General features: G+C 57.7%; 2 protein-coding genes across 5 annotated transcripts; one reads left to right on the top strand and one right to left on the bottom strand.

The window, feature by feature from the left end:
- On the top strand, positions 1-15,712 carry LOC105491300 (nuclear receptor subfamily 2 group F member 6). Of its 3 annotated transcripts, none has more exons than XM_011757602.3 (4): positions 719-1,695; positions 5,884-5,978; positions 11,869-12,435; positions 14,954-15,712. In XM_011757602.3, exons 1-4 carry the CDS (start codon positions 1,418-1,420, stop codon positions 15,226-15,228), a joined length of 1,215 nt encoding a protein of 404 aa, XP_011755904.1. In that variant the 5' UTR covers positions 719-1,417; the 3' UTR covers positions 15,229-15,712. The 3 variants fall into 3 exon arrangements, 2 of the variants coding, with proteins under 2 accessions (XP_011755904.1, XP_024652613.1); XM_024796845.2 differs by lacking the exon at positions 719-1,695 and adding an exon at positions 3,174-3,600; XR_011617582.1 differs by lacking the exon at positions 14,954-15,712 and having other exon boundaries at positions 1-1,695; positions 11,869-11,920.
- On the bottom strand, positions 12,461-23,245 carry LOC105486752 (occludin/ELL domain containing 1). 2 transcript variants are annotated; one of them, XM_071086922.1, is made up of 6 exons: positions 23,129-23,245; positions 22,576-22,752; positions 22,246-22,451; positions 21,268-21,433; positions 20,962-21,015; positions 12,461-13,907 (listed from the first exon to the last, which is right to left on the bottom strand). In XM_071086922.1, the coding sequence occupies exons 1-6, from the start codon at positions 23,195-23,197 to the stop codon at positions 13,878-13,880; spliced, it is 702 nt and encodes a 233-aa protein (XP_070943023.1). In that variant the 5' UTR covers positions 23,198-23,245; the 3' UTR covers positions 12,461-13,877. The 2 variants fall into 2 exon arrangements, with proteins under 2 accessions (XP_070943023.1, XP_070943022.1); XM_071086921.1 differs by lacking the exon at positions 12,461-13,907 and adding an exon at positions 20,051-20,468.
- Positions 23,246-23,957: the final 712 nt, after the last annotated feature.

Here is a 23,957-nt window from a genome sequence, read left to right as displayed (position 1 = left end):
TTCTGCAGAGGGGCCCCCTGACCTCGCGGCCCCGGCCAGCCGGTCTCAGACCACAACATCCCTTCCCCCTGGAGATTCCGGGCACCAGGTGTTAACCCGAGCAGAGAAAGGGTGGGGTGGGGGTCAGACGCGGCGACTTTCTGGAAGAGGAAGCAAACACAATCTAGGATGTGTGTGTGTGTGTGTGTGTGTGTGTGTGTGTGCGTGTGTGTGTGTCTCATGCGCGCGTGTGTCTTGCGCAGGGGCGTGCCCCCCCGGGTGCCACTGGCCCCCCATCATTGCTTTGCCGGGAACGGTGGGGTGGGGGGAGGTTCCGAGGGGCGCCTCGAGGGTGATCGAGCGACCCAACGTCCAAGGCCAGAGGTGAGGGGAGGGCCTTGGACAGACATCTTGGTGAGGCTCGAGGAAGGGCAGAGGGCAGGCGCGGTTCAGGCTCCCGCCGCGGCCCCGCAGGGGTTAAGGCTGAAGCCGGGCGAGGGCGAGGGCGGGGGTGCGGGGGGGAGGGGCAGAGGGAGGCGGAGGAGGGTCAGGCCCCGCGGCCCCGCGCTCGGCCCCCGTCCCTCCCGCCGGCCCGTTCGCCCGGCGCCGCGCGCGGCCACCCATGCCCTTATAAGGGCGGCCGTCGCCGGGGCAACGAACGCCCGCCCCCAGCCCGCGGCGCGCGCCCCTGCCCCCGCCCCCGCCCCCCGCCCGCCCCGCGAATGGAACGCTGTGTGTCAAACCGGCCGCAGCGCGAGGCCGGCGCGCGGGGTCGGCGGCGGTGGCGGCGGCGAGAGCGAGGCTCGGGCTCAGGCGCAGGCCCAGGCCAGGCGGGAGCGGCCGCAGCGGGAGCGGCAGCTCCAGAGGCGCCGGCCCAGCGGCCCTGCAGGCCCGGAGCGGCAGCCGCGGGCGCCGGGGGACCCAGGGGGCGCGGCGACCGGCCCCGGCGCGCACCCGCCGCCCCTCCCCCCCCGTCACTGGCGGCCGCGCAACTTGCGGCCAAACTTTCCCCCCGGCCTCCCGCGCTCGGATGGCTGCCCGCTGAGTTGGCCGCAGCCCCCGGGCGAGCGGCGGCCAGGCCAGAGGACGCCCCCTGCGCGGCTCGGGCCGGGCCATGGCCCGCGCGCCCCCGCCGGGGCCCCAGGGCGGCGGGACGCGAGTCCTTTGGGCCCCCGGCCCTCGCCTCTAGCGCGCCCCTCCCGGCCCCGGGCCCGGCCCCGCGCACGCGTGGGAAAGTTGGCCTGGAACCGGCCCGACCAGTTCCGCCCGGGCGCGCGGACCGGCCGCAGGAAGTTGCTGCAAAACTTTTTTGGGGGGTGCAGCCCGTGTCCCCCGTGCGCCGGGGCCGGATGCGCGCAGCGTAGGGTCCCCCGGGCCGAGAGGGGTGCCCGGAGGGAAGAGCGCGGAGGGGGCGCCCCGGCCCCGCTGCCCTGGGGCTATGGCCATGGTGACCGGCGGCTGGGGCGGCCCCGGCGGCGACACGAACGGCGTGGACAAGGCGGGCGGCTACCCGCGCGCAGCCGAGGACGACTCGGCCTCCCCCACTGGTGCCGCCAGCGACGCCGAGCCGGGCGACGAGGAGAGGCCGGGGCTGCAGGTGGACTGCGTGGTGTGCGGGGACAAGTCGAGCGGCAAGCATTACGGTGTCTTCACCTGCGAGGGCTGCAAGAGCTTTTTCAAGCGGAGCATCCGCCGCAACCTCAGCTACACCTGCCGGTGAGCCCCCCATCCGCGCGCCGCCGCCGTGCACCCCGCCCCGGCCTGGGGCAGGCCTCTGACCTGCTCGGTCACCTTGGGCCTGGCGCTGACCTTCCCTGGGCCTCCACTGCCCCCTCTGAGATAGGGGCACAGCACCCGCCTCCCGCATTCCATGGCTGGGATTGTGTATACAGTCGGCGCTGCATCATTGCAGGTTTCCCCCCATCAGGTGGTCCCTGGAGGCTCTTGCCCCAGTTACTTGCTTCTCCTTCCCCCCTGCTTTTCTCTGGGGAGGGGTCATCTCCGCGCTGGGGTGGGGGTAGGGGTGCTGTCAGGGGTGGCAGCCCAACCCCAGGGCACCCGTTCTCGGGGATCCCAGCGCGCGGGATGCCCTCGAGGGAATCGAACGTGGAACTTGGACCGTGGAGCTCGCAGCGTCCAGGGGCCATTGTCTGCGGCCGCGCGGATCGATACGGCGCGCCCTTGGGGTCAAATATCACTTCCAAAGTCGCTGTGGCTACGGAGGCGGCAGACGGAAGGAGGCTGGGGTGGCACGGGGCGGTCTTCTTCGAGTGAGGGGCCCAGCGGTGGGGGTGGGGGTACGAGCTGGCCTTGCCCATCCCGGGGAACCCCTCTGGGCTCACTCGGAGCCTTGGGTCACCGGAAATCGCCACTGGAAGGCCGGCAGGGCCACCGGAATTGACTGAAACGTCCCCCTCCCCCAGGGGTGGGTGCAGACCTGGGGCTCCTGGAAAAATCTCTTAAACTTTGGGTGTCTCTGAGACGGGCAGGGAGTGAAACGTTTCCGAGCAGGATCGCTGGGCTGTCCCAGGTCGGAGACCTCTCTGGCAGGGCGTGGCCTTTCTAGCTGTTCTGGCGGAAGGTCCCCAGGGAAAGCGATCGGGGTTGTCCGGCTCGGGAGTTCTTTTCTCACTGTTCCCGGGCGAGCATCCGATCTGTCCGTTTATAAGCCCCTACTGTGCATCCCAGGAACATGCAGGGTGTCTGTAGAGCCGGTCTAGACGGTCTCATTTCCCAGCTGCACAAAACAGAGGCCCAAAGGCCCAGAAAGAGGTCCTGGTGCCTGCTTTGCGTTGGACATGGAGGGACCCTGCCCGAGTTGGGGCTTTGCAGGGGGGAACTGTGGGACCAGGTAGGGGACCGCTGAGTTCGGATCGGGGTGCCCCCAGGGAGAACGGCTGATGGAAGGCTTGTTGGCTGAGGCCACCAAATAGGGCCTCAGGTACCCGCGGGTGGAGTTTGACCCCAGGTCCCGGGTCAGGGCTGGCCTGGTGTGACCATGTGTGGCAGAGCTGCCTTGCTCCCTCCTCCAGCACAAACTGGGCCACTAGACTTTGGCCTCATTCTTGCTGCTGGAAAACCGGCTTCTCTCCCGTCATGTCTTTAGGGAGGGGAAGGGAGGGGGCTCAGGCAGTTTTGGGGTCCCAGGGGCTTCCTGAGGGTGGGGTCAGGGAGCACCAGTTTCGGCGGGGATTGGGGGGGGGCCTTGCTTGGAGCTGGCAGGTTTGTGCTGTGTGAGTTGTGTGATCTGGTGAAGTCACCATTCCATTCTGAGCTTCAGATGGATTTAGCAGGGTCTCGCTGGGGCCCATCCTGGGTGGTTTGATGCCAGCCCCTGCAGAGAGACCCCAGCTCCAAGTCTAGCTCCTGAGAAGCCCCCAGTCTGGAGGAGACACAATGAGACAGATGCCCCAAGCCTGCAGGATCTGGGGTCCCAGGGAGACAGCAGAGGCTCTGCCTGGAGGAGGCTAGGGGACATGAGCCTTGAAGCATGGAGTTGGCAGGTGGAAGAAAGGCCACAGGGGCATGCCAGTGTGTGGCCCAGACAAAACATTTAGTGGCAGACTGGGGGAGCTGTGCTGTAAGAGGGGACCGCGCAGCCATGGGAGAAATCATAGCCAGGTGGGCCTGAAATGCTGGCTGAGGGTGATGGGGAGCCTTGGAGGGTGTGTGAGCAGGGGAGGGCTCTGATCAAATTGGACTGGAGGTCAGAAGCTCAGGGAGGAAGCTGAGTTGGGCCATGGGGTTGGGCAAAAAAAGCATGCACTCTTTAGGTGGGATAACAGGAAGAACTTAACTGCTTCCCTCCTTGGAGGGACGGATCTGTCCCAATTCTACAGCTGGGGAAGTTGATACAGAAGGTTCAGGGCCTCCCCTGAGGTCAGGGGAAGTTGATACAGAAGGTTCAGGGCCTTCCCTGAGGTCAGGGGCCCCTGAGCTGGGCCTCTCCCTGCCTGCAGGGCCGCCCCAGGCCAGGCCGTTTCCACCCGGCTGCCCTGGATCCTCCCACCACCCTGCGGCTGGGCTTTGTTCTGGTTCTGCCTGAGCTCCCTCTGCCCTAGTGGGGCCTCTTCCCAGGGGCTCAGCGGCTGGTGCTGCGGGACCCAGGCAGTGGTTGGGGGTTAGGGGAGGATGGGGGTGTTGGGGAGATGGGCTCAGAGCCTCAGCTTTCCTAAGTTGGGTTCCTCGCCTGGGGTCTGGGTCTTGACACTGTCCCCCGTGAACCCCTCTGACCCAGTCCATCCCATATAGGACGGTATCTGGCCTCCCATTTTCAGATGAGGAAACCAAGGCTCAGTGGGGCAGTCACCACCTGAGGGGTGGGGCTGGGTGTCTGCAGCTGAGATTCATCTGGGTTTTGTTTTGTTTTTGAGACGGAGTTTCACTCTTGTTGCCCAGGCTGGAGTGCAATGGTGTGATTTCGGCTCACTGCAACCTCTGCCTCCTGGGTTCAAGCGGTTCTCCTGCCTCAGCCTCCCAAATAGCTGGAATTACAGGCATGCGCCACCACGCCTGGCTAATTTTGTATTTTTAGTAGAGACGGGTTTTCTCTATGTTATTCAGGCTGGTCTTAAACTCCCAACCTCAAGTGATCCGCCTGCCTCAACCTCCCAAAGTGCCGGGATTACAGGCATGAGCCACCGCATCCAGCCTTTTTTTTTTTTTCTTTTTTTTTGAGGCAGAGTCTCACTCTGTCGCCCAGGCTGGAATGCAGTGAGTCAATCTTGGCTCACTGCAACCTCCACCTGCCCAGTTCAAGCGATTCTCCTTCCTCAGCCTCCCAAGTAGCTGGGATTACAGGCATGTGCCACCACGCCCAGCTCGTTTTTTGTATTTTTAGTAGAGATGGGGTTTCACCATGTTGGCCAGGCTGGTCTTGAACTGACTTCAGGTGATCCACCCTCCTCCGCCTCCCAAAGTGCTGGGATTACAGGCGTGAGCCACCACAGAGATGCATCTGTTTAATTCCCTTAAGTGAGGGTTCTACTCTGTGACTGTCTCTGCGTATCCCCTGGGTGTCCCCAGCTGGGACCCCACAGGTAGTCGCTCCAGGCGCAGGCCTTGGAGAGCCCCCAGCTCCCGGTGGCAAGAGACCAGGGGAGTCCAAGGGAACGGGCCAAGGGGAGAAGGTTCTGGGGACATTTGAAGAATAAGGCCTGGACCTTCCTGCTTGGGGCTGACCCAGGACGGGGAGCTCACCTCCTCCAGGGTGGGGCCCCCTGTCTCATCCCTGCAAGAGGCAATGGGATTCACTGAGGGCTGACCAGGAGAATCTCGAGCTTGCATAGGGGTTGGGTGGTCCTCCCAGAACACAGCAGTGGGGCCTTCAGGGCAGAGGACCCGAGTGACTTTGTTTACTTATTCATTGGTGTGGGCTTTGTGTGGGTGATAATGCAGGGGCCCCACAGACCACTAGCCTCTGGCCTGACCCCTAGTTAACTCACAAAGCCTAGCTTTCTGACCATGTCGTCTCTGCCTTCACATCATTTTGGGGACAGTGACCCTGCTCAGCCTGACAGTGACCAAATAAAATGAAACCCTTTAGGCCTCCATATTTGTGTATTTCAGCCGTTTTGCTCTGGCTATACTCTGTCTGTGGGATCACCCCTCCAGTCACCTGGAGAACTCCTATTCATCCTTCAAAACCCAGTGCCAATGTGCCCTCCCTGGGGTGCTCATCTGCTTTTCCACAGATTCCGCTTCATCCATCACCACCCATCCAGGTTATCCTGTCTGCTTTGCAGACCTGCAAGCTGAGCTCCTGTACCCCTTCGGGGCTACCTTCCCAGTCTAGAGGGCCCCTACGAGTATTTCTGAGGGGCAGCCTCCAAAGGCAGCTCATAGGCTGGTTGGGGGAGGAGGACATGGGGGTCTCAGGGAGCCCTGGCCTCTGTGTGCCCCCAGGTCTAACCGTGACTGCCAGATCGACCAGCACCACCGGAACCAGTGCCAGTACTGCCGTCTCAAGAAGTGCTTCCGGGTGGGCATGAGGAAGGAGGGTGAGTACACACTGGGGACACACTGGGGACGATCACAGCAGCTAGGGCTGGGGTGAACAAACAGCTTCTTCCTCCCTTTTTCCCTCCCTTTCACAGGGGTCTAGGTGCCTCAGGGGGTGGGGCCCAGCGCCTGCTAACCTCATTACCACTGATCCCTTGATCCAGTGGGCTGTGGTCTGGCCCTAGGCTGGAGGAATCCAATTAGGATCCCTGGCCCCCTGGTTGCTGCCGTGGAGCTGAAGAGGCCAGGGACGCCCCACAAGGGACTTTCCCCAGCCCCATTCTCTTGCAGGAGCTCCCCTCCCCAGTTACCCCCGAGTCCGGCCTCAGAGGCTGGTTCCCTGGCCCTGACACCTTGGTGACCTCTTGTCTGCTAGCGTGGCCACTGCTTTCTGAACAAGGATGTGTGTGTGTGGTATTTTTTTTTTATTTGATTTGCTTCCCCTCCACCCTTCACCCATGCTTTTTGTTTGCCCAAGGCAGGAACTCTGCCTGATTAAGGCAAAGGGCAGCTTACCCTTTCTCCTGACCCGGGGCACTGGGAGCAAGAGTGAGGCCCAGCTGTCTCTGCTCAGGGAACCTGGGTGGATGGGCGTATTCTGGGCCAGTGGGCCTAGAACTCTGTCAAACCCCCTTAGAATTCAAGTAGAACCCAGAGATTTCCATATGGATTTCTAGGGTTCAGGAATAGAATCTAGCCTATTGGTGGCTCACGCCTGTAATCCCAGCACTTTGGGAGGCTGAGGAGGGCGGATCACGAGGTCAGGAGATCGAGAGCATCCTGGCTAACACGGTGAAACCCCGTCTCTACTAAAAACATAAAAAATTAGCTGGGCGTGGTGGCGGGCGCCTATAGTCCCAGCTACTCGGGAGGCTGAGGCAGGAGAATGGCGTGAACCCCGGAGGCGGAGCTTGCAGTGAGCCGACATCGCGCCACTGCACTCCAGCCTGGGCGACAGTGAGACTCCGTCTCAAAAAAAAAAAAAAAAAACCAGCCTATTGGACGAGATCTTCTGTGCTGGGTTTCAGGTTCCTCTGGGGACTGCGTCGTGGGCCAGGCTGGCAGTTCTTTCTAGTGTCTAACTTGAGCCTCTCTTGCTTTGAAATTTTTTTTTCTTTATTTTATATTTTATTTTATTTTATTTATTTTATTTTGAGATGGAGTCTCGCTCCATCTTCTAGGCTGGAGTGCAGTGGTGTGATTTCAGTTCACTGCAGCCTCCGCCTCCCGGGTTCAAGTCATTGTCCTGCCTCTGCCTCCTGAGTATCTGGGACTACAGATGCAGGCCAACACGCCCAGCTAATTTTTGTATTTTGTTTTGGTTTGTTTTTGAGACAGAGTCTTGCTCTGTTGCCAGGCTGGAGTGCTGTGGCTGGATCTCGGCTCACTGCAACCTCTGACTCCCTGGTTCAAGCGATTCTCCTGCTTCAGCCTCCTCAGTAGCTGGAATTACAGGGATACGCCACCATGCCCGGCTAATTTTTTTTTTTTTTTTTTTTTTTTTGTTTGTTTGTTTTTGAGACAGAGTCTTGCTCTGTCGCCCAGGCTGGAGTGCAGTGGCCGGATCTCAGCTCACTGCAAGCTCCACCTCCTAGGTTTACGCCATTCTCCTGCCTCAGCCTCCCGAGTAGCTGGGACTACAGGCGCCCGCCACGTCGCCCGGCTAGTTTTTTGTATTTTTTAGTAGAGACGGGGTTGCACTGTATTAGCCAGGATGGTCTCGATCTCCTGACCTCGTGATCCACCCGTCTCGGCCTCTCAAAGTGCTGGGATTACAGGCTTGAGCCACCGCACCCGGCCTGTATTTTTAATAGAGATGGAGTTTCACTATGTTGGCCAGGATGGTCTTGATCTCCTGATCTCATGATCCGCCTTCCTGGGCCTCCCAAAGTGTTGGGATTACAGGCATGAGCCACCGCACCCGGCCTAATTTTTGTAGTTTTAATAGAGATGGGGTTGGCCGGGTGCGTTGGCTCAAGCCTGTAATCCCAACATTTGGGAGGCCGAGGCGGGTGGATCGCAAGGTCAGGAGATCGAGACCATCCTGGCCAACATGGTGAAACCCCGTCTCTACTAAAAATGCAAAAAAATTAGCCGGGTGTGGTGGTGGGCACCTGTAGTCCCAGCTACTCAGGAGGCTGAGGCAGGAGAATGGCGTGAACCCGGGAGGCGGAGCTTGCAGTGAGCCGAGATCGCGCCACCGCACTCCAGCCTGGGCGACTGAGCAAGACTCCGTCTCAAATAAATAAATAAAAATAAATAAATAAATAGAGATGGGGTTTCACCATGTTGGCCAGGCTGGAGTCTCCCAACTCCTGACCCCAGGTGATCTGCTCGCCTCAGCCTCCCAAAGTGCTCGGATTATAGGCATGAGCCACCCCACTCGGCCGCTTTTTAAATTTATTTTCTAGAGACAGGGTCCCACTATGTGGCCCAGGCTGGTCTCGAACTCCTGGCTTTAAGTGATCCTCCCACCTTCGCCTCCCAGACTACTGGGATTACAGGAATGAGCCACCATACTTGGCCTAAAGCTGTTGTTTTTTGTCTAGGCCTTGGTGGGAGAAGCTGAGAGAGGCAGCTGAGGAGCTTTCTTTTAAAACTGATCCTTCCGTGTGGCCCCTTTAAGTTTGGGGGTAACTTTCTTGGCCCTGCCCCCACAACATGGATTTTGCCTCTACTTGTCTATTTTACCTGAAATCCTCATATATCTCAAGTCATGGCCTCAGAGCAAACAGCCTCGCCAGAAGTCTCCAAAAGCCTCGGGTGGAAATATGTATGATGACAGCTCATGCTTTTTTTTTTTGAGACGGAGTCTCGCTCTGTCGCCCAGGCTGGAGTGCAGTGGCTGGATCTCGGCTCACTGCAAGCTCCGCCTCCTGGGTCCACGCCATTCTCCTGCCTCAGCCTCCCAAGTAGCTGGGACTACAGGCGCCCGCCACCTCGCCCGGCTAGTTTTTTGTATTTTTAGTAGAGACGGGGTTTCACCGTGTTAGCCAGGATGGTCTGGATCTCCTGACCTCGTGATCCGCCCGCCTCGGCCTCCCAAAGTGTTGGGATTACAGGCTTGAGCCACCTCGCCCGGCCGACAGCTCATGCTTTAAGCACAGTCCTGCCTCAGGGCCTTTGCATGTGCTGTTCCCTCTGCCTAGAGTGCGCTTTTTCCAGATCTGTACATGGCGCCCTCCCTAACCTTGCCTTCAAGGTTTGCTCAAACATCACCTCCTCAGGGAAGCCCTCCTGATCCCCCTGTATTTGACGCCATCTGCCTTGTTCTTTTTTTGTTTTGTTTTTGAGAGGGAGTCTTGCTCTGCCAGGCTGGAGTGTAGTGGCGCCATCTCAGCTCACTGCAACCTCCTCCGCCTCCCGAGTTCAAGTGATTCTCCTGCCTCAGCCTCCTGAGTAGCTGGGATTACAGGCATGTGCCACCAGGCCTGGCTAATTTTTTGTATTTTTAGTAGAGACGGGGTTTCACCGTGTTAGCCAGGATGGTCTCGATCTCCCGACTTCTGGATCTGCCTGCCTCGGCCTCCCAAAGTGCTGGGATTACAGGCGTGAGCCACCGCGCCCAGCCCTCCCTTGTTCTATAATTTACTTACACCCAGAATGTCCATTCCCTGTGGGCAGGTATTTTTGTCTATCTTGTTCCCCAGCGCGTAGACCAGGGCTTGGTACACAGTAGGTGTTCAATAAATGGTCCTTGGCTTGAATTACCATCTATGTAGCCCTTCCTATGTGGCAGGCATTATTTTAAGTTACATCGATTCTCATTTAATTCAGTGATTGGTGACATCATTTTTTGAGACAGGGTCTCACTCTGTCACCCAGGCTGGAGTGCAGTGGTGTGATCATAGCTCACTGCAGCCTTAAACTCCTGGGATGAAGTGGTTCTCCCACCTCAGCCTCCTGAGTAGCTGCAATTATAGGCGTTCGCTACCATGCTCGGCTAATTTCTTAATTTTTTGTAGGGATGGGGTCTCGCTATGTTGCCCAGGCTGGTCTCGAACTCCTGGGCTCAAGCCTCAGCCTCCCAAAGTGCTGGGCTTGCAAATGGGAGCCACTGTCTGCATTTTATAGATGAGGAAACTGAGGCACACAGCAGATTGGTGAGGCCATCTCTCAAGAGAGCAACAGAGTTGTGATTGGGATTTGAACCTCCACAGTCTGGGCTAAAGAGCTGGAGAGTGGTTTGGGGAGGAGTGAACAGAAAGTGCAAAGGTCAGCTGGGCGCAGTGGCTCACGCCTGTAATCCCCGCACTTTGGGAGGCCGAGGCGGGTGGGTCACGAGGTCAGGAGATTGAGACCATCCTGGCCAACATGGTGAAACCCCGTCTCTGCTAAAAATACAAAAATTAGCAGGGCGTGGTGGCAGGTGCCTGTAATCCTAGCTACTCGGGAGGCTGAGGCAGGAGAATCACTTGAACCCAGGAGTTGGAGGCTGCAGTGAGCCGAGATCATGCCACTGCACTCCAGCCTGGTGACAGAGTAGAACTCCATCTCAAAAAGAAAGAGAGAGGAATAAAGGAAAGGAAAGGAAAGAAGGAAGGGAGAGCGGGAGGGAGGGAAAAAAGAAAAAGTCCATAGGCCCTGGGGTGGGAATGTGGCCGTGTGAGGGAGTGGTGGCTGCTCACAACCCAGTGAGCAAAGGGGGAAGAAGCTCCCTGGAGGACCGGGGAACCACTTTTGGGCCTGGTCCGCCTGTCCTCATTTGACAGTTGACTTAGACTCAGGGACCCCTTGGAGCGGGCTTCAACCCAGGTCCCGGCTTCTCCGCTCAGCGCTGTTTGCCCCCGGATTCTGCCCGCATTCCCCTCTGGTGTTTGCTGTACGCAGAGTTGACCTGGAGTTCACGGAGGTGATGAGATGGGGCATGCCAACTCATTAAATCTCATTAATTAGTCTGCTGGCAACCAGCCCAGTCTGCCCTGCCACCCTGCCCACCGCGGCACAAGCCAGGCAGGCACGTGGCCAACCCTCTGCCTCTTTGTGCCTCAGTTTCCCTTTTCTCACCCACCTGCTCACTGCGGACATGTGCCCAAGTCAGCAGCAGGGCCTCCCCGCTTCATAAGCAAGGCTACTGATGGCGACTAATGTTTACTGAGGACCTACCGCAGCCCCCCCAGGACACCTCCCTACTGTGGGTCCCCCCCAAACCTTCCCTGCATTGTGGCCTCTGCAGGGACCCAGACCGGCCCTCAGGGGTCATCATCTGGTGGGGAGGGGATGGAAGGTAGAGAAATGATCCCCGCTCCATAGGAGACAGCTAGTGCTGGGTGGGTATTGATTTCTTGCTTTGGGGACCAGGCTGGCCAGGGTCCCCAAGTCCTCCTTGGCCCATCCTCAGCTCTGGGAACCCCGTGACTAACAGATGGAGGCTCCAAAAGGTTTATTAGATGCTCCTCCTTGTCCCCAGGAGCTGGGGGTGGGGAGTGGTGGCTGGACCTGGACAGGGGCTCCTGGACCCTGACTTTAACCAGCCTGGTGCCCATGGGGTGGGGTTAGGCGTTCTGGGAAAGGCTGGGCCTGGGGGCTTTGGAGGGGAGGGCCTGAGTGACCCCTTAATGACTTTTGTCTCCCTTCCCCGTTATTCTCCTTACTTTTCCTACCTTGTCCTTCCCTACCTGCCCCGCCCCCCATGTCTCTCTGGGCACCTACTTGGCCCCTCATTCCTTCCCCTCTCTTCTGTGCCTCTCCTCTCTCTATACCCCTCGCTCCCCTTCCTGTCTGCCCCATCTCCTATCTCCATTCCTCCCGGCCTTCTGTGCCCCGCCCTCCCCCATCTCCTGTCCCTCCCTCGTTTCCTGCTGCGGCCACCCCCTTCCCCCCCTCCCCCCCCCCCCCCCGCCACCCGCATCCCCTCCCGCCCGCATGTCCCTCCTGTCCCTCCCGCAGCGGTGCAACGCGGCCGCATCCCGCACTCGCTGCCTGGCGCCGTGGCCACCTCCTCGGGCAGCCCCCCAGGCTCGGCGCTGGCGGCGGTGGGGGGCGGCGGAGACCTCTTCCCGGGGCAGCCGGTGTCCGAACTGATCGCGCAGCTGCTGCGCGCTGAGCCCTACCCTGCGGCGGCCGGACGCTTCGGCGCAGGGGGCGGCGCGGCAGGCGCGGTGCTGGGCATCGACAACGTGTGCGAGCTGGCGGCGCGGCTGCTCTTCAGCACCGTGGAGTGGGCGCGCCACGCGCCCTTCTTCCCCGAGCTGCCGGTGGCCGACCAGGTGGCGCTGCTGCGCCTGAGCTGGAGCGAGCTCTTCGTGCTGAACGCGGCGCAGGCGGCGCTGCCCCTGCACACGGCGCCGCTACTGGCCGCCGCCGGCCTCCACGCCGCGCCCATGGCCGCTGAGCGCGCCGTGGCCTTCATGGACCAGGTGCGGGCCTTCCAGGAGCAGGTGGACAAGCTAGGCCGCCTGCAGGTCGACTCGGCTGAGTACGGCTGCCTCAAGGCCATCGCGCTCTTCACGCCCGGTGAGTCAGGCTCCGAAGGGGGCCGCGGGATGGGGGGACCCAAGGGAGGTTAGGAGGAGGGCAGCCTAGACCCAGACTCCAGCCACCATAGCGCCCCGCTCGCTGCCTAGGCCTGGCGCCCTGCAAGCGCCGTGAGCGAACGCTCATGGGTGGCCATAGAGGGGTGATGTAAGCAGTGTGACACAGTGACACCCCCACTGCGTGATTCCAAGACTTTTGGAGAACTCTGAACCCTGGACCCCAGACCCCTCTTCCTGTTCCCAGGCTCCCTGAGACCCCCTACTCCCTCACCAAAGGTCTCTTCACGCTCAGTGAGCACTGATAGCACAAAGTTAGGGGAACGTGGGAGGGACGGTCCTAACCCCCTGTTTCTCGCCCCCTCTGGCCCCCACTGCCTGATTACTGGGTTCTCAGGGCAACCTGCAGGTAGCCAGGATTGTAGGGATCTGGGTAGGGGCGTGGCTCGGAGGCCCCTCCCATTGAGGGGCGGGGCAGCCCCAGAACCTTCGTAACCATCAACTATCGAGCAGTGGTAGCCCTATCGTATTCCAGCGACTGGCGGTGCAGCCAGCTTTTTTTTTTTTCCCCACTTTATTTTTTTATTTGTATTTCTATTTTTTGAGACCGGGTCTCACCCTGTCACCCAGGCTATGGTTCGAACAGGGTTCACTGCAGCCTCGAACTCCAGGGCTTGAGCAATCCTCCCTCCCACCTCAGCCTCTTGAGTAGCTGGGACCACAGGCGTGCACCACCATTCCTGGCTAATTTTGTTTTAAAAGTTTTCTGTAGAGACACGGTCTCACCATGTTGCCCAGGCTGGTTTTGAACTGGGCGCAAGCAGTCCTGCCTCAGCCACCCAAAGTGCTAGGATTACAGGCGTGTGCCACCATGCCTTTAGACAAAGATCTTTCCAGCGTGTCTCCTGGGAGTTCTTTCACCTACTGGAAGCCTCTAGATCCCATCAGAGGTATCTTTGGGGCTAGGAACCAGATCCAGGCTACTCTGGGAGGTGGCTTTCATTTGATAAATACGGTTTTGGTCCTGCAAGGTGGCTCAGGCCTGTAGCCACGGCACTTTGGGAAGCAGAGTTGGGAGAATCGCTTGAGCCCAGGAGTTCCAGGCTCCAGTGAGCTCTGATTACCACACTGCACTCGAGCCTGCGCAAGAGTGAGACTGCGTCTCGAAAATCAATAAATATGGCTTTATTTATTGTTTTCTCAGAAGATTCTTCTTGGCTTCCCATCGTCTTGGGTCTCTCTAGAGGCTGCCACATTCTCTTACCCCACAGGCCCTTCTGGGCTCTGTCTTCCTCGTCAAATTCCCTTCCCAGCCCCACCTTCCCTGCGAGCTTCCTTAGAACCTGTCTCGTTGGCCAGGCCGCTGGCTCTGTAATCCCAGCATTTTGAGAGACCGAGGTGGAGAGATTGCTTGAGATCAGGAGTTCAAGACCAGCCTGGCCAACATAGCGAAACCTGTAAAAATACAAAAATTAGCTGGGTGTGGTGGAGCGTGCCTGTAATGCCAGCTACTCGTGAGGTTAAGGCAGGAGAATCACTTGAACCCGGAGGCGGAGGTTGCAGTGAGATCGTGCCACTGCACTTCTACCTGGGGGACAGTGTGAGACTCCATCTTTTTTTTTTTTTTTTTTTTTTGAGACAGAGTCTCAAAAAGAGACTGGAGTGCAGTGGCGCGATCTTGGCTCACTGCAAGCTCCACCTCCCAGGTTCACACCATTCTCCTGCCTCAGCCTCCCGAGTAGCTGACACTACAGGTGCCCGCCACCTCGCCCGGCTAATTTTTTTTGCATTTTTAAGTAGAGACAGGGTTTCACTGTGTTAGCCAAGATGGTCTCGATCTCCTGACCTCGTGATCTGCCCGCCTCGGCCGAGACTCCATCTTAAAGGAAAAAAATTAGGCCGGGTGTGGTGGCTCACGCCTGTAATCCCAGCACTTTGGGAGGCACGTGCCATCACACCGGGCTAATTTTATTTATTTAGAAACAGGGTCTCCCTCTGTTGCCCAGGCTGGAGTGCAGTGGCACGATCTTGGCTCACTGCAACTTCCGCCTCCCAGGCTCAAGTGATCCTCCCATTAGCCTTCTGAGTAGCTGGGACTACAGGCACATGCTACCATGCCTGGCTAATTATTCTTAATTATTAGTAGAGATGGAGTTTCACCATGTTGGCCAGGCTGGTCTTGAACTCCTGACCTCAAGTAATCCACCTGCCTTAGCCTCCCAAAGTGCTGGGATTACAGGCGTGAGCTACCGTGCCTGGCCCCAACTAATTTGTTTTTGTAGAGAAGGGATCACACTGTGTTGTCCAGGCTGGTCTCAAATCCTGGCCTTAAATGATGCTCCTGCCTCGGCCTCCCAAAGTGCTGGGACTGTGGCCGTAAGCCCTCACGCCCAGCCCCCTGTTCTTACCCACAGTTGCAAGTGGTAGCCCCTAGTCACCCCTGTGGGCCCTGTGTTCTCTGGCTGTCTCCCACCCTGCCTGACTTACCTTTGTCCCCCTAGATGCCTGTGGCCTCTCGGACCCGGCCCACGTGGAGAGCCTGCAGGAGAAGGCACAGGTGGCCCTCACCGAGTATGTGCGGGCGCAGTACCCGTCCCAGCCCCAGCGCTTCGGGCGCCTGCTGCTGCGGCTGCCCGCCCTGCGCGCAGTCCCTGCCTCCCTCATCTCCCAGCTGTTCTTCATGCGCCTGGTGGGGAAGACGCCCATTGAGACACTGATCAGAGACATGCTGCTGTCGGGGAGTACCTTCAACTGGCCCTATGGCTCGGGCCAGTGACCGTGACGGGGCCACGTGCGCTGTGGCCAGGCCTGCAGACAGACCTCAAGGGATAGGGAATGCTGAGGCCTCGAGGGGCCTCCCGGGGCCCAGGACCCTGGCTTCTCTCCTCAGACTTCTATTTTTTAAAGACTGTGAAATGTTTGTCTTTTCTGTTTTTTAAATGATCATGAAACCAAAAAGAGACTGATCATCCAGGCCTCAGCCTCGTCCTCCCCAGGACCCCTGGCCAGGATGGAGGTAAGGGATGGAGGGTCCAATCCTGGGACAGCCTTGTCCCTCGGCACCCCAAGCATGAACTTGTGGGATGGTAGGGTTGGCTTCCCTGGCATGATGGACAAAGGCCTGGCGTCTGGGCCGGAGGGGCCGCTCCCGTGGGCAGGGGTAGCTAGCGTGTGCCAGGCAGATCCTCTGGACACGTAATCTATGTCAGACACTACATGATGACTCAATCAAGGCCAATAATAAAGACATTTCCTACCTGCACAGCCTCCCTGGTCTTTTTTTTTCTTTTTTGAGACAGAGTGGTACTTCGTCACCCAGGCTGGAGCGCAGTGGCGCGATCTCGGCTTACTGCAACCTCTGCCCCACAGGTTCAGGTGATTCTCCTGCCTCAGCCTCCCCAGTAGCTGGAACTACAGGCACCCACCACAATGCCCAGTTAATTTTTTTTTTTGTATTTTTGGTAGAGATGGGGTTTCACCATGTTGACCAGGTTGGTCTCGAACTTCTGACCTCACGTGATCCACCACCCCTGCCCTTGGCTTCCAAAAGTGCAGGGATTACAAGTGTGAGCCACCGCGCCTAGCCTCACTTAATTATTTTTTTTGGTCGGCTCTTAATCATTTTTTTTTTTCTTTTTGCGATGGAGTTTCGCTCTTTCACCCGGGCTGGAGTGCAGTAGTACAGTCTTGGCTCACTGCAACCTCTGCCTCCCGGCTTCAAGCAGTTCTCCTGCCTCAGCCTTCTGAGTAGTTGGGATTACAGGTGTGCACCACCACATTCAGCTGATTTTTGTACTTTAATTAGAGATGGGGTTTTGCCATGTTGGCCAGGCTGGTCTCGAACTACTGACAGGTGGTCCACCTGCCTTGGCCTCCCAAAGTGGTGTAATTATAGGCATCAGCCACCAGGCCCTTAATCTTGTTTGGGCTCCGATGTCCTTGGGAGAAACCTCTGAGGCCAGTCCTGTCACATGATCTCAGGCCAGCCAATCAGACCACCATTCCATGGGCCACAGCAACTGGTTTATGGAGGGCCTGAGATTCCAAACTAGCCAGTGAGATTCCACAGCAGGATTTGGAACTGGGAGAATCTAATTAAAGCAGAGCCAAGGATGGAAGATCAATTTCCCAAGATGCCTTTGGAGCCCCTGGATCAAGCCATACCTGAAACCCTCAGGTGTTTTAAGTTCTATGAACTCAGTCATCCCCCTTTTGTGCCTGAGTCAATCTGACTTCAATTTTTTTTTCCTCACATGGAACTAAAAATCTGTTTCAGAGATTGACATTTGGGAGGCAGGGACCTAGGCGGCCAAGACTTTGAAATGTGGGCTTCACTGGGTGATACGGAATCATGTGGGGTACCAGGGACTCTCCCGTCCCAGCCTCGGGAGTCTGTGGCACCGCTCTGTGGTAGGAAAGGCACCTGTGGAATTGGGCACCAGAGCTGTAGGGGGGCAGAGAGAAAGGGCCCGAATGGTGGTGGGGGTGGCACCTCTCACTGATGTGCTGTCAAGCAGAGGCAAGTCCTCCATCAAAGATGCCCTTCTGTAGCCAGGCGTGGTGGCAGGAGCCTGTAATCCCAGCTACTTGGGAGGCTGAGGCACGAGAGTCACTGGAACCTGGAAGGCGGAGGTTGCAGTCAGCTGAGGTTGCACCACTACACTCCAGTCTGGGCGACAGAGGGAGACTGTCTCAAAAAAAAAAAAAAAAAAAAAGATGGCCTTGTGAAAACAGCAAGGGAAGAAGTCAAATCTGTCACGCTGCTTGCTGGGCCAGTGCTCAGCCCTTATGCAGCCCCAGTTTGCCAAAATGGTCCCCAGTCTCCCCATGTCCATCTTGAAGACAGCCTTGGAAGATGAGAGATTAGGCCCCTCCTGTGGAGTCGGTGAGGGTCTCTTGTGGGCAGGTTCCCAGAAGGGAACTGAGGCAGGGGCGGGATGGAGAGGACACCTGGTTCCCATTGAAGGCTGCACTGGGTTCTGCATTAGGCCAGGGTTTCCCACAGTGTCCCGTGAGTGAGTGGGTCCATGTCTACAATCAAACTGGACAGCAAGGTCCCATTTATCTAATGCATGGGACATCTGAGGGTTGAGTGAGACCATGGTGTCCTGCTGTTTGGCCCCAGGCCAGAGATCTGGATGTCTGTCCAAGGCCTGACTGCCGAACTCCTACTTTTCCTACAAAACCCTACCCACATGGCCCTTCCTGCAAGACGAGATCTTGAGCCTCCCTGGCTATTAAGACTCTGCTGGGCAGCTTTCTGTTACTGGACTCAAGGCTATCTTCCCCAGACTAGGGCCTTCTTGAGGACAATCGTGGTGGCTCAGTGGTTGACACTGTCTTCCCTGCATGTAATTGGTCTTCCTGGTTGCTTCTGTCCCCTGTGGCTCCCTTGGGAGACTAACACTCAGAGCACAGCTTCTGGTCTGCTGTTACATGGCCCCCATGGGGAGACTGGCTCCACCTGTGCCCCACCCGTCACAGCCAGGGCCTGGGATGGGTCGGACACTGGAAGGCCCTCCCCCTAGGCCATGCATATGGATGTGCCCACACAGTGCCTGGGGTCAGCTGCTGTCCTGAAGTGCCCAGGGAGACACAGAATGGAGGAATCCAGCTGGGTGTGGTGGCTCATGCCTGTAACCCCGGCACTTTGGGAGGAGGAGGTGGTGGGCAGATCACTTAAGGTCAGGAGTTCGACACCAGCCTGGCCAACATGGTGAAACCTTGTCTCTACTAAAAATACAAAAATTGGCTGGGCACGGTGGCTCAAGCCTGTAATCCCAGCACTTTGGGAGGCCGAGACGGGCGGATCACAAGGTCAGGAGATCGAGACCATCCTGGCTAACACGGTGAAACCCCGTCTCTACTAAAAAATACATAAAACTAGCTGGGCGAGGTGGCGGGCGCCTGTAGTCCCAGCTACTCGGAAGGTTGAGGCAGGAGAATGGCGTAAACCCGGGAGGCGGAGCTTGCAGTGAGCTGAGATCCGGCCACTGCACCCCAGCCTGGGCAACAGAGCAAGATTCTGTCTCAAAAATAATAATAATAATGATAAATAAATAAAATAAAAATACAAAAATTAGCTGGGCGCAGTGGCAGGTGCCTGTAATCTCTGCTACTCAGGAGGCTGAAGCAGCAGAATCACTTGAACCTGGGAGGCAGAGGTTGCTGTGAGCCGACTGCACTCCAGCCAGGGCAATAGAATAAGACTCCAACTCAAAAAAAAAAAAAAAAAAAAAAAAGTGGAGGAATCCATTTGTCTGGGGTGCATTCATGGCCTCCTGCAGGGCTTCCAGGCTGAGCCCACTCCCTTTAGGTGGACCCCAGCATGGCATCCCTCAGATCTTCCAGAAGGCTGTTCTACCAAGACTGGCGTCCTAGCGATCTTGTCTCCATTATTAGACCCACAGAAACTCTTGGTCCCAGCCAGGCAGGGTGGCTCACACCTGTAATCCCAGCACTTTTTGAGGCTGAGGTGGGCGGATCATTGGAGGTCAAGAGTTCCAGACCAGCCTGGCCAACATGGTGAAACCCCGTCTCTACTAAAAATACGAAAATTAGTTGGGTGTGGTGGCAGGTGTCTGTAATCCCAGCTACTGGGAAGGCTGAGGCAGGAGAATCACTTGAGCCAGGGAGGCGGAGGTTGCAGTGAGCCGAGATCATGCCACTGCACTCCAGCCTGGGCAAGAGCGAGACTGTCTCAGAAAAAAAAAAAAAAAAAAAAAAAACTTTTGGTCCCTGGTGTTCCCCGGCAAGCCTGGCCGAGGATGTGACGCTGGATGTTGGCCTCTAACTGGAAGGCAACTTGAGGCTCTTGGGGGAGAGAGAACCCCCATTAAGGGTTCAAACCCTACCCAGAGATCCTAGACAAATCCCTTTTGTGGAACCTTTTTTTTTTTTTTTTTGAGACAGAGTTTCACTCTTGTTGCCCAGGCTGGAATGCAATGGCAAGATCTTGGCTCACCGCAACGTCCGCCTCCAGGCTTCAAGTGATTTTCCTGCCTCAGCCACCATAGTAGCTGGGATTACAGGCACGCACCACCACACCCAGCTAATTTTTTTTTTTTTTTTTTAAAGTAGAAACGGGGTTTTACCATGTTAGCCAGGCTGGTCTCGAACTCCTGACCTCAGGTGATTTGCCAGCCTCGGCTTCCCAAAGTGCTGGGATTACAGGAGTGAGCTACAGTGCCCAGCAGGAACCTCATATTTTTTCTCCTCTGGAAATGAAGGAACAATTTTGTGGTGATGGCTGGGTGCAGTGACTCATGCCTGTGATCCCAGTACTTTGGGAGGCTGAGGCAGGAGGATTGCTTGAGCCCACGAGTTTGAGTCCAGCCTAGGCAACATAGACCCATCTCTACAAAAAATAAACAAAATTAACCGGGGCGTCATGGTACATGGCTGTGGTCCCAGCTACTCAGGAGGCTGAAGTGGGAGGATTGCTTGAGCCTGCGAGGTTGAGGCTGCAGTGAGCCATGATCGCGCCACTGCACTCCAGCTTGGGCGACAGAGTGAGACACAGTCAAAAACAAAAACAAAAAACTTTTTGTATGCATGACAACTGAGTGAAATCAGAAGTGTTAAGTAATTATACTCAGTAGGTGTCTAATACATGTTTATTTCACTGGGATGGAGAGCAGGCCCTACTTCCAGGGAACAGGTTGAGATCTGGAGTCCCTATAGGGTCAAAGCTAGAGGGCCCAGAGGAGGAAGACCTGGAAGGCCTTCCTGGAGGAGGAGCTGTCAGCGCCGAGTCCAAAATGAAGAGGCATTTGCAATCCTGGAGAAAGCTACCCCTGGTAGGGGGAGCTGCAAGAGGAAAGGCTGAGGAGATACCAAGAAAAGCAAGGGGCCTGCATCCCCATGCAGCCCTCTGCCCATCTGCAGGGGCACTCAGAAGTACACAGAGCCCTCGCTGTCTCCTTGGTCATTGAATTTCTGGATCTGAGTCTTGAGATGCCTCAGTTTACCCTTCAGGTAGTGGCAGCGAGCCTGCTTGTCCAGGAAGCCAGGATCCTAGGCAGGGCGAGACCCGGAAGTCCTTGCAGCAGTCTGCCCTGTGGCCCTCAAGCTGCTCAACCCTCTGCCTTTCATTCTCCGAGCCTTAATTTTCTCTCCTTGAAACTGGGCACAGGCAACTGGGTGAGCTGGGTGAGGTGGCTCATGCCTGTAATCCCAGCAGTCTGGGAGGCTGAGGTGGGCGGAACACTTGAGGTCAGGAGTTCTAGACCAGCCTGGCCAACATGGTGAAACCCTGTCTCTACTAAAAATACAAAAATTTGCCAGGCGTGGTGGTGAGCGCCTGTGATCCCAGCTGAGGCAGGAGAACCGCCTGAACCCGGCCGGCTGAGGTTGCAGTGAGCTGAGATCTTACCACTGCACTCCAGCCTGGGCGACAGAGCGAGATTTTGTCTCAAAAACAAACAAACAAACAAAAAAACCGACACAGGCACCCCAGCCTCACAGAAGTCTCGGGGTGCAAGACCAAGCTGTGGGATGCAAGACTCACCGTTCGCTTCTTCTCAAACTCCCTCCAAACCCGGGCTGCAACTTGGGCCTCCTCCTGCAAGGGGAGGAGTAGAAAGGGGGTTTAGGGAGAGTTGAACTCAAGGAGGGATGGGGAAACTGAAGCTCAGACACACTAAATGCCCATCTAGTGGGGACTTCAAGGGCTGACCTAAGCCATGTGTCGTGTGGCCCCCAGCCAACCTAGAGTAGAAAGAGTCCCAGAAATCTGGATCCAGTGGGTGTCCCACAGGCTTGTGTCGGGACACTCAGAAGGGCTGTGGGGCAGGGCTTTCTCCCCAGTGCTGACCTGGCTTTGGGGTGGGGGCAGGGAGCTCAGCAGGGCCTCCAGCTGCCTGAGCTTTGCCTGTGCACACCCCACCTCCCGCTGGAGCTCCACAAACTCTCCGTACTGGTCCTGGAACACTGCGGCGTAGCGGCTCCGCTCCCTCTCACTGCTCACCGGTGGGTACTTACTACCAGGTTGAAGGGGGTCAGAATGTGAGCGTAAAGAACCCCACCCTTTCCCCCAGTCAGTGTAATTTGCTTTCCTTTGTCCATGCCGGGCCCCCTACTAAAAATGTTCCTTTTCTCCTCGTCTTTTTATTATTATTATTATTTTATTTATTTTTTTTTTTTGAGACGGAGTCTCGCTCCGTCGCGCCCAGGCTGGAGTGCCGTGGCCGGATCTCAGCTCACTGCAAGCTCCGCCTCCCGGGTTTACGCCATTCTCCTGCCTCAGCCTCCCGAGTAGCTGGGACTACAGGCGCCCGCCACCTCGCCCGGCTAGTTTTTTTGTATTTTTTAGTAGAGACGAGGTTTCACCGTGTTAGCCAGGATGGTCTCGATCTCCTGACCTCGTGATCCGCCCGCCTCGGCATCCCAAAGTGCTGGGATTACAGGCGTGAGCCACCGCGCCCCGCCTTTATTATTATTTTTTGAGATAGAGTCTTGCTGTGTTGCCCAGGCTGGAGTGCAGTGGAGCGATCTCGGCTCACTGCAACCTCCACCTCCCGGGTTCAAGCAATTCTCCCACCTCAGCCTCTTCAGTAGCTGGGATTACAGGCATGCGCCACCATATCCAGCTAATTTTTGTATTTTTAGTAGAGACGGGGTTTCACCATGTTGGCCAGGCTGGTCTCGAACTCCTGACCACAAGTGATCCACTCACCCCACAAGGGATCCTTTTCTTTTTACTCTTTGGTAAACTCTTATTCAACTGTCAAAGCCCCAGCCTCAGTGCCCCTCTCTGATCTCAGGCATGAAGAATCACATGGGGGACACTCACAGCTCATAGTCGGGCACTGGGTGGGGCCTAGGCTTATGCCCCTTAGGGATGGCTCCAATAGGCTTCTTGGCATCCAGGAGGGCCTGGGAGAGCAGCTCATCCTCAAACACAATCTTCCTGGGCTTTGCCTTGTGGGGTCCCGGCTGGGGCTGGCACGGAGGGCGGGGGGCGCTGGTTTTGAGGCCTCCAGGCGCCAGTCCTTGCAGCTGCCACAGGAATCGTGGTTTGGAGTTAAATCGGGGTGTCGGGAAACCGGAGTCCTTCAAACTGGGGGGACTAAATCTTTTGCCTAGAGGCCCGGCCTGGGGACCCCCTCCCGGTCAGGCTCACCGGGGGCCCAGGCCCAGGCGGGTGAGTCTGCAGGTGCCCCCGGGAGCCGCGAGTCTTTGGGGGCTCCTGGGTGGGCATCGGCCTCCGGGAGAAGCAGCTCGTGGGTTTCCGGGCTGATGGGCGGGTCCTGCGGGGGGTGTCGTGTCCCGCGCGTGGCGGGGGTGGTCTGCGGGCGGCCTGTGGGTGGACACGCGGAGAGGACACGCCTGGCGACGCGCACGGAGAAAGGACGCGCGGGCAGCACGGCCCGAAAGCAGCCAACTCTCACCCAGCGGGAGCAGAGTTCCCCAGCGCGGCCTCTATTTGCATAGACGCACGCGATTGGTCCGCAGCGACCTCCAGACCCCGCCCACGACTGCGTAACCCAAAAGAGCGCTATGTAAACGAGCTCTGACGTCGCCGCGCAGCCTGGGACCTGCTCTAGTTAACCCCCGCGCTGCCGGAGCCTCGCCCTCTGGGGCACGCGGAGCCCACGGACAACCGCGCCCGAGGAGCTCCCCGGGACCTCCGCCCCACCTGCAAGGCCGTCCGGCTGGCTACCGCCCCGGGTCACCTGTCCCAGCGTCTGGAGCTCCGAGCCTGGGTCCGCTGTCACAGAGGCACTTCCGTCCCGGTTGTGCATTTACTGCAGGACGGGCCCGACCAGCGGGGTCGCTCGGCAGGGCAGTGGGGCGGGGTCTGACGGGAGGGGGCTGGGCCTGACGGCCTGGGGGCGGGGCTGACCTGGCTGGGCGTGGCCACACACCTTCGAAACGTGGCCGACTCCGACCTCGACTCTCAAGTTTTTCTGATAAAACGGGATGGTTTTGCAAATTTAAACTTATTTATTTTTTCAGCAATTATATGAAAAAAAAATTTAACAAGAGCCTCGCTTGCCCAGGCTGGAATGCAGTGGCGTGATCTCGGCTCACTGCAGTCTCCGCCTCCCGGGTTCAAGAGTTCTCCTGCCTCAGCCTCCCGAGTAGCTGGGACTACAGTAGCCCGCCAACACGCTTGGCTAATTTTTTCTATTTTTTTAATAGAGACGGGGTTTCACCGTGTTAGCCAGGATGGTCTCGATCTCCTGACCTCGTGATCCGCCCGCCTCGGCCTCCCAAAGTGCTGGGATTACAGGCGTGAGCCACCGCGTCCGGCCTCTCACGTGTACTTTCAAAGTTGAAAATACTGACTACTCAGGCCAGGCGCGGTGGCTCACGCTTGTAATCCCAGCATTTTGGGAGGCCGAGGTGGGAAGATCACGAGGTCAGGAGTTCGAGACCAGCCTGGCCAACATAATGAAACACCGTCTCTACTACAAAAAATTAGCCAGGTGTGGTGGCAGGTGCCTGTAATCCCAGCTACTTGGGAGGCTGAGGCAGGAGAACCGTTTGAACCCAGGAGGC

Source organism: Macaca nemestrina, chromosome 20 (genome assembly GCF_043159975.1).
Source record: "Macaca nemestrina isolate mMacNem1 chromosome 20, mMacNem.hap1, whole genome shotgun sequence".
NCBI classification, from domain to species: Eukaryota; Metazoa; Chordata; class Mammalia; order Primates; family Cercopithecidae; genus Macaca; species Macaca nemestrina.
The sequence above is the reverse complement of the archived record's forward strand: the minus strand, read 5'-3'. Positions and strand labels throughout refer to the sequence as shown.

Coding starts and splice junctions, on each gene's coding strand:
- LOC105486752 (XM_071086921.1), bottom strand. CDS start 23,197: ATGCACAACCGGGACGGAAGTGCCTCTGTGACAGCGGACCCAGGCTCG. Junction 22,753..23,128: donor AGCTCCAGACGCTGGGACAG/GTGACCCGGGGC, acceptor GTCCACCCACAG/GCCGCCCGCAGACCACCCCC. Junction 22,452..22,575: donor CGCCTGGGCCTGGGCCCCCG/GTGAGCCTGACC, acceptor TTCCTGTGGCAG/CTGCAAGGACTGGCGCCTGG.
- LOC105491300 (XM_011757602.3), top strand. CDS start 1,418: ATGGCCATGGTGACCGGCGGCTGGGGCGGCCCCGGCGGCGACACGAAC. Junction 1,696..5,883: donor AACCTCAGCTACACCTGCCG/GTGAGCCCCCCA, acceptor GTGTGCCCCCAG/GTCTAACCGTGACTGCCAGA. Junction 5,979..11,868: donor GGTGGGCATGAGGAAGGAGG/GTGAGTACACAC, acceptor TCCCTCCCGCAG/CGGTGCAACGCGGCCGCATC.